Source organism: Daphnia magna, linkage group LG1 (genome assembly GCF_020631705.1).
Source record: "Daphnia magna isolate NIES linkage group LG1, ASM2063170v1.1, whole genome shotgun sequence".
Taxonomy (NCBI): domain Eukaryota; kingdom Metazoa; phylum Arthropoda; class Branchiopoda; order Diplostraca; family Daphniidae; genus Daphnia; species Daphnia magna.
Window position 1 is genome coordinate 5,287,839 of NC_059182.1, and position 14,019 is coordinate 5,301,857.

The 14,019-nt window shown below is 41.2% G+C and overlaps 1 protein-coding gene across 1 annotated transcript; it reads left to right on the forward strand.

Annotated features, from left to right (window-relative positions):
- Positions 1 to 9,421: 9,421 nt before the first annotated feature.
- On the forward strand, positions 9,422 to 12,201 carry LOC123472531 (ichor-like). The gene has a single exon (XM_045174164.1). It carries the CDS (start codon positions 9,713 to 9,715, stop codon positions 11,666 to 11,668), a length of 1,956 nt encoding a protein of 651 aa, XP_045030099.1. The 5' UTR covers positions 9,422 to 9,712; the 3' UTR covers positions 11,669 to 12,201.
- Positions 12,202 to 14,019: the final 1,818 nt, after the last annotated feature.

Sequence of the window (14,019 nt, forward strand, 5' to 3'; positions counted from 1 at the left end):
CGTTCGGATGATTAATGTCACTCCTTCATCTTTTGTCCTCAAATTGACTCTTCCGTACATCCTAACAAAAAACAAAAAAAAAAAAAACAACAGAAAATGCGATGACAAGTTCTCTTTGGGAGTAACTGATAAAAGAACATTAAAGATTAACCTACTTTGATTGTCTTGCGCGTTATAGTGAAACGCAGGCAAAAAAACAAAACAGGGGGAAGAACGGGATGTTGTGTGCAAGAATAGAATTCTTTTGCCTTCATCGATCGTGATGAACGCGCTCTGATAATGATAAGCTTTTCCCCCCCAGCACCCAATGGTACGGATTGATGTTATACACCTTTATACAAGTATATTCAAATAATAACAATTCCGTTATTGTTTTGTTTTGTTTTTTCTTCTTCTTCTTTGCTTTCCGAAGAACGATTGAGAAAAAAAAAAAAATGTAATAATTAAGGGAGAATGAAAAGAATTGAGGTTTCATTCTTTCATCCATGTCGATTAACGTAGAATCGAATATAAAAGGCGAAGAAAGGAAGGCAGTAGGCCTACCGCTTCAGGACACTTGGATAGCCTTCTAGCCTCTATATATTAACAAAAACAGTTAACTGGGGTGCTAGGGCTCAATTTGGAAAAGGCCTGAATGAAGAAATGTTTTTGAAAAAAATTGTTCTTATGAAAATTTCAAGTTGTATCTCAAATGAATCCCAACAACATATACAAACTTGGTCTGTTGCGGTGAATTTAGCAAGTTAATCGCACTGATTTTGCCTTGCGGATGTCTCAAGGTTCCATCGCTGACTTTGTCGTTCCGGGTTTGGTTTTTATTGAGGTGAAATCTAAAGCCAAAAGAAATAAAGAGAATCAAATTCTTCACGAGGATTTCACAATCAGGTGTACGGGATAAGAGACGAGTGGCTTATCGCGCCCTACAAAAACTGTTATAGGGTATTCGAGTTATTCAGTTTTATATGATTATCTCATCGTAACAAGAAAAACGAGAAGAAGAAGATGGTCGGTGACGTCAATGCCAGAACCGTCATGCTCCCAATCGCCAGCCTTCTTCTTCTTTTTTTCTGTGTTAACCTTTTTTTTTTATTATTATCATTATTACTTGTGTTTCCACAAGAATGGCGCCCGCACCTAATACAATTTTGTTTTGTTTTTCAGATACGGTTTCGAAACAAACGATAAAATATTATGTCGTTTCCTCTGAAATTTCAAACCATTTTTTTAAATGAAAAAAAAAAACGAATAATTATTTGAAATTATTCAAGTACATTTAAATTATATGTGGTGATAGAGATAACCAATTAAAGAATAACTTGGTCTATATAGTAGAAAAGCTAATAATAATATGAAAAAAAAAAAGGGAACCGGTAACCAACCACCAGGTGGAATACATTTTTTACAGACGACTGTATACAGTTGTGGCTTTGTACATACATGCGTAAGCAAAATAAAAAAATAAAGGGAAGAAGAGAAGAAACCGTTGCCGGCGTGCACCCATTCTCGCCCCGCGCGCATCCATAGTCTGGGTTGGTAGGGAACACACAAACCCAAAAAATGTAGGTCAGTGGCCTGTTTTTTTTTTATTTTTTTATTCCATTCCCTCCTATTTATTTATATATATATATACATAGAGAGAGAGAGAGAGACACCAGCTCTTATGGTGTGTTCCTTCTTTGAGAGTGGACCTGGCGGGAGATCCCAATTGTGGCGAGAATAAATAAAAGATTAGTTTCCATTTGAAAGAGAAAAAGAATGAAATATACACAAGACGGATGTGTCGTCATAATTGTAGTTACCAAATTTCAATACTATTTTGGCCCAACGACTAGCCAATGAAGAAGGAATTGAGCAACTCTTTGCAAGTTGAAAGAATTGAGAACAAAACAAGTGCTGTTAAACGATGTAATAATACCGGTCCTTCTACCACTTCTATTACTATGCCACTAACACCAATCAACAACAACAAAATTGTTGGAATAATCAAAACAAGGATTTTTTTTTTTATTATTATTATTTTTTTTTTATCGAAATAATGACGCAAGACGTCTTCTATGCAGATTCCTTCTAGACATAATAGCCGATCGAATAAAGCAGTTGTGCGTGGCTTCTTTTCAATATGCAAAATAATGGAATAAATAACGGCACCGCATTCAAATTGATTTGTAATTTCTTTCTTTTTTTTTTGGGTTTGCTCTGTGAAAAAAAAAAAAAAAAGAAACATCGTCAGTTTCGGACTCGATGACATTTGGTTTTTCTTTTTGCATTCAGCCTCTAGATTCGTGTAAATTCCCTGCAGCGTGTCCGTTTGTTGTGTCGCTGTTGGGAAATGCATAAAAATGCGTGACACACTTTGGAAAAAGAAGAAAAGAAAAAAAAACAACAAATCCGCCCGGTTTTTTTTCTTCTTCTTCTTTTATTCTTTCACGCGCGCGCGTATTTCAGGGTGACCCCGATTCTCCACAAATTTGGATCTTTGCGTGTGTGAGTGTGTGTGTGTATATTTTTTTATGATTTTCTCCGACGGAGCGCATCTGTTTTTTCACAGTCCTTCCTAATAAACGCTCATCATTACTATTATTACAATGTACTGATGAATTTAAAAAAAAAAAAATTCATTTCGAATCGTCAAGGAAATGAAAATAGGCTGAATAATGAAAAATCACTGGTGGGGTGGGGTGGGCTGCATAAATAAGCTTATATATTTTGTGTGTGTGTGTGTTTTAAAACATGGAAGGATACGGGGATTCCTGCGCCCTTCTTCTTGTCGATCTCAATCCGTCTGCCATATGCGCTCCGGTGGATACCAGCCGTCACATCGATGTGATATGGAGGTCAATGTGATGTGGTGACAGGGTCGCTCATTTCGGTCACTATACACATAACCACACTGCCCTCATTTTCATCAATTTCAAAACATCTTTTTTCTTCTTCTTCTTCTTCTTCTCCAGCGAGAACAGCCCCTATTTATTTTATGTCTAATTAAAAAAAGGACAAAAAAATTGATGGCGTCAAAAATATTTGCGGATTCCTCAATATCCGGATTTGGAAAACGTTTCCATCCACCACACACACACAAATGATTAAATAAACCATAATTCGTAACAAAACTTTGAAGCGTAATTGCGTGGTCGGGAACTTGTCCGATTAAGGTCGACCGTATACAAAATTTGAACACACAAAATGACTCGTATCATGGGCTCCTTTCTGATGCTGTGCGTCGTGTAGAGTTAGCCTCATTTACAATCGAGGCGTACAAGCAGAAATAAAACAAAAAAACAAGACCGGTAGCTCCTGTCTTGTTCTGTAATATCGGACGACGCTTGTGCGGTTTATTTTCTTTCTTTTTCTTTTATCGTGCGGGAGGAGGTGCAGGCGGACTGGCGGAGGAGGAGCTCACGAAAGTCTCGGCCACGAATCAAGCCGCTTTGCTAAGCCGTTGACGGGCAGTGTACTTTTTTTTTTCTTCTTCTTTGCTCAACTCGCTCAGGTTCTCCTTTTCTTTCTTGCGGAGAACTGCCTTTTTATTTTATTATTTTTTTTTTTTTTCTCTCTCCCAGTTTCCTCAGTGAGAGGGTGGTCCTCCACCCAGCTCTCCCAGTTTTGTATACGTTTTTGTGTGTGTGTGTGTGTGTGTGTGTGATGTTGTGGTGGGGCGGGGGGGAGAAACGGTAGGGGCTGGTGGAGGAAGAAGAAGCAACGACCAGGCTCAGTATCTTCGACACCTGTCTGACGGACGGTTGTAACGTCGCGATCCTCTGGTGCGGACCGGAGGTATAACCTCAAGTAGAGAGAAACGCAAACGGGTGTGCGCAGATAGACGTTATTCGAATTCAACGCGAAATCTTTTTGAACTGCAATTTTAGAGTTTGAATGATTAGAATTAAAGAGGAAGTGATTTGTGCGCGCGCAATTTCCGTTTAAAGATTCAATTGTTTCACGGATTAAGTGCATCTCGCGTGTTACCAGGAACAACAACAGTGTGTGCATTGTGCCCTCCTTTTCATTTACGGATTACATCCATCAGATGAACTTCAACAAAATTTTTTTTTTTCGTACTTCGAAAGGAATTTTATGTTAATTTTTTTTTTCCGGTAAGTCGTTCGTTCAAATTTCTCTCCATTTTTTTTATTTTCTACTTCGCACCAACATTTAGCATTTCTCTCCAATCAAGAGAAATGCAATCTAACTTCTTATGCGCACCTGATTCTTTCTTTTCTTATCCCAATAACAATTACAAATACAATAAAATAAATTTAAAAAAAAAGAGAGTCAGATCCAGAAATGAGCCCAACCGAATTGACTTCTTCCACCTTTCCGCCCCGTTCCTTCAAGCGACCCACCTTCTTCTTCTTCTTCCTTACTGTATACAAGCTGAATATGAGAGAGCCCCGGCATGAAGTCGGGCGGCGGGCGACTGACCTCATTTTCTTTTTTTGCGCTTGCTAGCTTGCTAGCTTGCCTAGCAGCCTATAACATACAACTAGCCTTACTTGACTAATATACCAGAAGGGGAAAGAAACAAAAAAAAAACTTGCTGTTCCAGAGAGAGAGAGAGAGAGAACTAGCAAAGACAACATACGAATACTTGACGCAATCAAATAAAAACCAGATTCTTCTTCTCGTTGTCCCCCTTTTTGTTGTTGTTTCTTTTCGACACAACGTACGCGGCATTTCTTATTCTGGCCGCGATTGAAAATGGTTGTCGTTCTTGAATAATTAGGCGCTTGTAATTTTTCGAATGGGAAAATTCCAGGTGAGCGGCAGAAGAGCGCATCGTTCATGTTGGATGGATAACTTTGATTTCATTCTGATTAGCGGTAAATAAAAAAAAAAATGGGAGGAGGGAGAAGATCCCCCCCCCCTTTTTTTAAGGAGGGGGGGGGGTCAACCTCGAGGAACGTACCTGGCGTATATATCTTAACCTCATTTTCACGGTTGCCATGCCAACCCCTTAGAAGAACCCCCTCATCACCCTCTCTATTCTACCTTATGTGTGTCGTTGATTTCCGGGTTATAAGGTCCAGCCCCCCCCTTTTTTTTTTATTTATTTAAAAATGTCGTGTGTTGTACATCTGGCCAAATAGAGAAAGAAAGAAAAAAAATAATATCTGCGTGATCAGTTGGGTAGCGGAATTTTTTTTCTTCCGACTCATTTCCGACTTGCGCACGGAAAAGCACAAAATGGAACGAAAACCAATTTTTGTGTGTGTGTGTGTGTGTGTCTCTCTCTCGTTTCCCCCCGCAGACACACGCAGCAAAATGTCCTAAAAGAAATAGTACCGTGTGTGTGTGTGTGTGTACATTAAATAAAAGAAGGAGTGGAAATGTGGGACACGGCCTACCTTTTTTTTCTTTTTCCCTCCTTCTTCTTCCTCCTACCCCCGTTGGGTGTAGTAGTTGTACGTGTGTACAACTTCTGTGGGTCCCAGCCAGTTGGTTTTTTTTTTCTTCTTTCAGTGCCTCTTGGGCCTAACCTACTTTTCGTCTCTCTCTCTTTTTTTTCTCTATTTCCACTTGATTTTTTTGCCACAGTGCAGAGGAGACCACAAGATTCTTTTAGCTCACGGAGGAGGAGGAGCCGTGTTATTTTTGTTAAATTTTATTTTTCAGGGGAAGGGGGGGTCTCTTTCTTTGTGTTCTACTTGCATTCCAAACAATAGAATCGTCATCGAACGATTAGTTCGGGCCATTATCGAACCGCGGTATTGGAGCGTGAGTCCCTTCTTTTGATGTGTGTACGCAAAACGGCGATTTAACGAGGAGATTTGAACGCGCGCAATTCAGTGGCCGGATGTGGACACGAGAGACGTTGGGGAAACTTAAAAGAAAAGAAAAAAATGATAATAATTTTTTTGTAGGGAGAAGAACAAAATGTTGGGACGTGCTCAGAAGAAATTGGAAAAAAAAAAAAGCCCTAGAGCTTCTAAGATCCAGCGCGTGTGTGTCGGTTGTTGCGCAACGTAACACACACACACACACAGGAGGACTGGTGTGTGTGTCTTGTAGTAGAGGAAGTTGACCTACTTTTCGGTCTTCTTCTTCTTTCTTTCTTTTCATTCTCACAACCACCGGTGTGTGGTGCAATCTCTCTTAAGCTCTTGGCTGACTAAAGATACACACACACACACACCCAACTGACACACACACGCAGCCAAAATATATAAAAAAAAAGACGAGTCATAGTCATAGACATTTTTTAAAGAAATTTCCGGTCCAGCTCGCAGTTGATTCCCCCCCCCTTTTTTTTTTTTAAACGTATTTGTACATTATCCTCCATCATGGACAAGATTTCTCTTTAAACAAGAAATCTCCGATTTTTTTGATTTTTTTACCGTTATGATTTTCAATGTTTGATCGGGAGGGGGGGGAGGGGTAAAAAAAAAAAAATGTCTTACGCAATTCCGGACACAGATTGAGAGACAAGAGACGGCGGAAGTTGGGCTTGTAATTTACAGCCCAAGTTCGACGTGCTGTCGAAACGTTGGTGACCTACATTTTAGCATTTCCCCCTTCTTTTGAAAACCGAAATAAGCGAGAAGCAATCCTCAAATATTTTCTGCGCTGTTTCCCTTTATTTCTGAATTTCCTAATTATTCAAAAAAAGGCAAACAAAACAAAAAAAAAAAAGCCCTAACAACTAGAATTTTAAAGCCAAAATGTCTATCGGCTCGTCTACGGTACGAAGATGAAAAAAAAGAGAAAATGTTTTTTGCCGAAAAAAAAAAAAACAAACCGCAAAGCGAAATTTTCAGCGAGCGAACGAACGACGTTGAAAGAGATAATAATAATCATAAAAAATGGAGGAAAAAAAAAAAAAAAGAACCAGGGCGTACACGAGGAGAAGAGAAAGAGACGGAAAAAGAAGTATATAGTAGCAGTAAGAAGAGGAAAGCAAAAGTGCAACGAACTGCACAACGCTTTGGCCTACATTTTCACCACGGGCAAAAAAAAAAGAAAAAAAAAAAAGGTACTCACAACAGAAGAGGTGGGCTGGCAAAAGGGGTGGTGCGTGAGCCCCCCTCCTCCTCCTTCGTCGTTCTTGTTCGTGCGTTTGATGCGCAGCACAACTGATCGCTCCGGGCGCAATTCTCTCTCTTTCTGTGGGCGTGTGTTCGGACAATTAAACCAGCCAGACGATGACGATGCGCATCGCTCTGCTGCGTGTTGTATCTAGAAAAGAAAAAAAGAAAAATCACGTGACTTGGAAGAAGAAGAAGGAAAGAAAAAAAAAAAAAACATGTTTAAACATGACTGGGCAACAATTGTCCGAACGCTTGGAATGAAAAAAAAAATGAGGCCAATATAAGGAGGAGGATAAGACTGAAAAAACGTGATGGACGTGCGCGTATGAAGACAACGAATAGAAAAAGTTATTCGGCAACGTCTTTTGTTTGCGCGTGCGTTCCACTTTTCTTTCGCAATACGACCGGAAGATCCGATTTTGAAAAAAAAAAAAAAAAAATTCAACATTTTGATTGAAGAGGAAGGAAATAGGAAACTGGAAATTCTAGTCTCCATTATCCTTCCGTTTTCTCCATTTTTTTTTTTTATTTTTACTTCGCCAATTTTAATTTTTGGAGAGAGATAACATAATGGAAGAAAAAAAATTGAGGACATGCGTGCGAGGGCAAAAAAAAAAAAAGTGATTCCATTTCGCAAAAGGAATGTCTTAAGCAAGACCCCCCACCCCCCCAAAAAAAAAAATATATATATTTTCGGTGTGTGTGTGTGTGTTTAAGACACGTAGTATGTCAGTCGTTGGACGCATTGCATTTTGGAAGGACGTATATTAACTATCAGCGGTAATAAATATGGCGACTCGACAACGTCCAGACACGGATCTCTATTTCTTCCTTTTTTCTTAGGAAGAAGGAAAAAGGAAGGAGACACAAAATAAATAAACAAACGGACGTGTACTAATAATATAACGGTTCCCCCATCTATGGTCGTATACCTGCCCCGTGTGATGAATTAAAAAAAAAAAAAAAAAACAAGAAATAAATAAATAAAAATAATGCCTCCTCCCCCCATCCCCATTCCTATGCCCACAAGAAGAAGGAGGAAAGGTGGGAGGAGTGAGCTCCGGTTGGTCCGTTTTCGTGACGCGCGTTGCCCGAAAGGCAGGGAGAGCGCGCACGGCTTCTTTTTTTTTTCTTTCTCTCTCTCTGGTTTGCTGGTTGTGACCCACTTCCCGGTTTGTCGGAGTTGACCTCAATTGCCAAATCCTTCCACCCTCTCGGTGTCTCCCTCTCCTCCTCCTCCTTAAAAAAAAAAAAAAACCTGAAACTATCGAGTCGAACCTGGAAAATCGACTCTACGACGACGGACGACATACAAAAAAAAAAACGATAACGGAATATTCATGTTTTGAAAAAGAATAAAAAAATTCCCAATCAACTTTGATCGTTTCGCTCTCGTGAGTACGTGTCCAATAGGAACTTCTTTCAGTCCGGTTCTTTGTTTTCTGTTATCGTACCAAACATTTAAATCTGGGTTGTTGCTGTTGTCTCATTTGGGTCCCGTCCCGTCACGCACACACAACAAAACCAGAAATGAACTACTACTACTACTACTACTACTACTACTTGAAATTTAAAAAAAGAAAAAGGGAAATAATATGAAGAGAAATAACCTGTCGGATGGACCCTTCTTCTTCTTTAAACTGAGCAAAGCCACACCTGGAGGTGGAGTCCTACTTTCCTCCCATTTGAGTGTGTGCGTGTGTGTGTGTGTGTCTTGTTTTCTACCTAGAAACACACAACACATATGGACCTGTTTAAATGTCTTCAGGCTAGATTAGTAGTAACTTGTAGTAGTCGTCGTATAGTGGAGTATCTCTCTACACACAACATACGTACACACCTGCAGCAAGGACGATGTTGGTCGAGTGCCCAGGAAGAAAGTCTCTCGCTCTCTCGTTCGCACACACGTTTTCTTGTTGTTTTTTTTTTTTTGTGCGTGTGTGTGTAAGAGGACGGGTGGGAAACGTGGAGTCCTTTTTTTTTTTTTACATTTTCCTTTTAAAAATGTGGACAAGCAAGCAAATGGGACGTCCTCCTCCATCCGTCACAGGCGGATGAATACGCGACCTACATTTTCGCACATCACGTTGTTTTTCATTTCTTTAAACAACTTCTGCGACTATCCACCTGCCTTTTGCTTCTCTCGTCGTCGTCCTCCTAATTCGTATATTTAAGACGTTTTTGTTTTTGTTCTTTTGCTAAAAATTGAATTAACGGAATTTACGTCATTTTTTGTATGTGCAGGTTTTGACTGGAGGCGTTGACACGAATTTCTTCGCCATCATTTCAACTCCATGTGCGTCATTATCGATTCTGATCCGCCGCCCGTGATTATGAAGGTGGCCCAGTGTTGTCCAGCAGCTCCGCCAGCCATCCGGCGTTGCTGTAGCTAATTTCGTTCCTCTAGAAAATAATTACACCAAATTTAAATATTCAAACGGGAAGTGATTGTTGCCCTGCTTCCCTGTGCGTGCTTTTGTGAGTGTCCTACATCTCAGTTTTAGAAGAAAAAAACAAACTAAAGAAATCCCTACACCAGCCCCCCCCCCCAAAAAAAAAAAAAACTATTCAAAGAAAACAATTCTGTTACGACGGCGAGTTCATCAGGAGCCCCACCACTACTACCACCGCTACCATCCGTTTGTTGGTCATTGGGCAGTAGTGGCAACAGTTCTACCACCACTACCATGAAGCTGGAACCCCCCGTACCTGTTCCGGTCGATTCGATCCTGTCGTGGGGCTGCGCTGGCGGTGTAGGAGCCGACGACGACGACGACCTTCTCAACGGCAAATTCAATTCGTGCGACATGGCCGACTCGACGACGGGCAGCAGTTTGCACGATCACCTGCACCACCACAACAGCAGCCTCTCTGGCGGAGGGAGCGGTCACCACAGCATGGCCGGAAGTAGTTCGGGTAGTATGTTAAATTGCGGTGGAGGCAGCGCCCTCTCAGGCTCGGGTGGTCCAATCAACCAGAGCAACAAAGCCACGTTGCTGTCGCTGGACAACCTCGACGGACTCCTCCTGTCCGGCGCCACAGTTCTGACGACGCCGACGACGCCCGGACCCGGTCCGGGTGGGGGTCACAGCTTCGCCGAACTGAAACCACTCGCCCTGCCACCTTTCGAATACGGAAGTGGCAACAATGGCGGCGGCAACAGTCTCTCCCTGGACGGCTCTTTAAACAGTTCCGGATCCAGTCACCATCATCACATGGGCGGCGGAGGAACGCGTACCATCCTAGACATTAACCTCAACCTGTACAAAGCCAGCCCGTCTGGCAACAACAACAACAATAACAACAACAATAATAATAATAACAACAACAACACCAGCAATAACAACAACAATTCGGGCAACCTCAGCTACTACGGCAGTGGAGGTAGTGGCGAGCCGGTCTCGACGACGACGTTGGTCAACGGCCTGGTCAGCGTCGGTGTAGTCAAGGCTGAAAGTATGGCCGACTATTTGATGAACCCCGAAATCGACGACATCGCCGCCATCATCGGAAACGCCATCGCCGACAGCACGGTGGCATCGGCTTCAGCGTCAACAGGTGGCGTCGGTGTCGGCGGCGGCGGAATGGGCGGCGGAGGAGTGAGCAACGTGGCGGGCGTAGGTCTCGGCGGAGTCGAAAGCTTGGGTCCGGATATCCGCGACCCCTGGGCAGACATCGACGCCTGGATCGAGAGCGCTTGTTCCACTGTCTACAAGCACGAGCCCATGCTGGAGAGTCCAGCGTCTTCCGTCACGTCAGGCACGTCGCATTCGTCATTGTCTTCCGTCAGTCCTGCCTTCGCCCATCCGTCTCAGCTTCCGCCTATGAGCTCCTTACAGCCGCAACAGCAGCCACACAACAGTAGCTGTAGTGTCAGTTCGACGCTACAGGCGTTGCTGAGTCAAGGGGCGGCGGCAGCCGGAAGCGTAGCCTTGGCTCACATGAGTCAAGATCCTTCCGCAGGAGGTGGCCAGAACAATCTCTCCGTGAAAAGTGAGCCCTCCATGGATATGCCTCTGCTGCAGCGACGGTTGACGGCCGGCCGAGAACCCAACCTGAACAACAGCAGCAATGGAGGTAATGGACCCATGGGCGGATTTGTGTCCTGTTCCATGGCCGGATCGTCCAACAAGGAGCTGCAACAACTGCCACACACCACCTTCCACACGGGTCCCACTCTGAACCACGTGACGACGTCGCAGTTGCCTCACCTCGGCGGAGGGGGCGACTCGAGCGGGTGTCATTCGAGCAGCTATCCTGCCACTGCCCGTCGTTCGACGGCCGTCAAGAGCAGCAGTAGCGGATACAATAATAAAGATTTAAGCGATCTCGACGATCCGATGAGCGGTGGAGGTAGTGGCGGTGGAGGTGGCGGCTCGAGTGGTCGATCCAAACACAAGAATCGCTCGGGTAAAGCCAAGATGACGACCGTGATGACGACAGACGGATCTGGCAAGGAGAAACCTGTCCACCGGTGCAACATTTGCAATCGGGGCTTCCTTAACAAATCCAACATCAAAGTCCACCTTCGCACTCACACCGGAGAGAAGCCGTTCAAGTGCGATGCCTGCGCCAAGGCGTTTCGTCAAAAGGCCCACCTGTTGAAGCACATGCAGATTCACAAACGAATCACTAGAGACTGACCTATATTTTTTTTCAATTTAGACGAGGATAAAAAAAAAATTGAGTAACTAAAAAAAATTTGTATAGCAATCGAACATTATTCATCCAGAATCATCAGGCATTGAAAGAGATTATAAAACCTTTTTGTTTCTTCATTTTTTTTTCCTTATTATTTCCTTCCCAGAGATATATATATCCTCCTCTTTCTTATACGATGAGCACTGTGACGATTATTCTTGGGATGTGGTGCATGTCACCAGGATGCAGAGACCAACTCTGTCAAAATCAGGCTTCCCGGTTCCAAAAAAAGATAGAAAACTTACCAACACTCATGAAATTTTGTGGTAGTGTTAGTGACAACTTTTTTTGAATGTATCATTCCTGAAAAACGTTGAGAACAAGAAAAAAAAATCAATTCTGGTTCGATGAAAAAGAAAAAAAGAAAACCATTTAATTTATTTACTTTTTTACGACACGTGTCACTTCCTTTTGCTCCCAATTCTCTTCTTATACAACATATTCGGTTTCCTTTAGAATTTTCTGTAACCAAAAATAAAAACATACAAGATGACAAAAAAATTGTGACACACAAAATTTGATTACAACGAATTGGAATTATATGGTTAAAAGACAGAAAGAAAAAACAGTGAAATAATACTAAAAATACCAGAAATTGTATTCCACCATCTACCCCCCGCCACACACCGGAAGGATTCTCGTCTGCTCTCTCGGTGCTGTCACATTTTCTTTTTCTTGCCCTTAAAGAAAAGAAAAAAACAAAATTATATCCACACAATTTTCCCCTCTAATAATTTTCTTTTCTATGCTATTAAATCGTGTGTTTGTTTGTTTGTTTTTTTCCCTGTGTACATGTTCATTTTGCATATACATTATATACAGAGTAAGAAAAACAAAACAATAATGAGAAACATTTTGTGGTGTGGGTCTGATTGATTGAGCGTATGTTTGTATGCTTATTGTTTCTTTTTCTCAATTTCCCCTTAATTTTTTCCTCCCCATTTCGCTGGCGATCACTCGTGCAAAAATACGTGCACGAGTCTTTTCGGCGTTCCTTTCATTTTTGAAGCGATAAAGATTAAATACAGAAGTTGAACGTCTTTCACATCTCAGGAGGACTTATCAACATCGAGCAACCATTTATATAAAACATACAAAATACGGCACTAAAAAAATATATATAATTTTTTTTTCTTTTTACTTTTTGCATATTGATTGTAATGGTGCTGTTAAAAGCTTTCTCGCCGCCTCGTCCCAAATTGTCCCCCGTCGTCCTCATGGTGTTCTATAAATATTATACACATTATATAAATATTATCTGCCTTTTTTTTCTCTCTCTCTCTCGTAATCACCGGCACTTGTAATATGCACTGGTCACTGTGTTGAATGCGACGAACAAGAAAAAAACAAAAAACAAGAAAAAGATTGCGTTCGATTATTTTATTATTTTTATCTGCAAATTTTCTATGACAAACAAAATTTAGGCGACTTCCAACAAAATTAATTCATTAAAGTTTCTTCTGGTGAACGGAAAAACGAAATTAACAATAACACAATAGTAATGGAACAAAAATAATTGGCCCAGAATTATTCAATCTTTCTGTTTTTCTTATTGGAATCGACACAACTGGGGCTGGCCCTTTTTAGTTTCTTTTTCAGTGTATGTGACCCATTGTATAATCTACACATTTTTTTTTTATCTTCTAAATTCTTCGATAATTTTTTTTTTTTTGAACGCCCGTATTCTATAAGATCGGTGCTGCCTTACTTTCGTGTATTTCTTTCTGTGCGGCTCTTCCCCTTCAAGAAAAACCCACCCACCCACACACTCCCACGAAGAAAAAAAGCGAGTTATTATCGATTTATATTGTATAACACATTGTAATTTTTTTTTTCGAAATAAAAAAAAATAATTTTTTTTTTCGTTTACAAAGAAAGAAAAAAAAAATGTTGGTACCTGTTTGATTTATTTTTGTTTTTCCAAATTGCGTGTGATGTTCAACGGTTTTTCATTTATCCATCCTAAATAAATTCAAATATAATTGACAAACGGACAAATAATAAAAATAATAATAATAAAAACGATTGTGATACAACTTGCCCAGCAGTTGGCTGGCTGATAACCGTATTTGGGCCATGTGTGTCTATATGGGTTGACAACACACAACGTCGAGGAAGAGAAACTTTCTAACTCGTAAAAAATTAGGGCGCTCATGGTTTGTTGCTCTCCATTGGGCTCGATAAATATACAATATAATACATAACATATGGTTATCATTGCCGTGACAGTTGAACAACAAAAAAAGAAGACACGGAAGAAGTCAAAGGAGAGAAAAAAAAATTATGTTGTAGC

Excerpts from the sequence above, each read along its gene's own strand:
- LOC123472531 (XM_045174164.1), top strand. The coding sequence starts at position 9,713 with ATGAAGCTGGAACCCCCCGTACCTGTTCCGGTCGATTCGATCCTGTCG.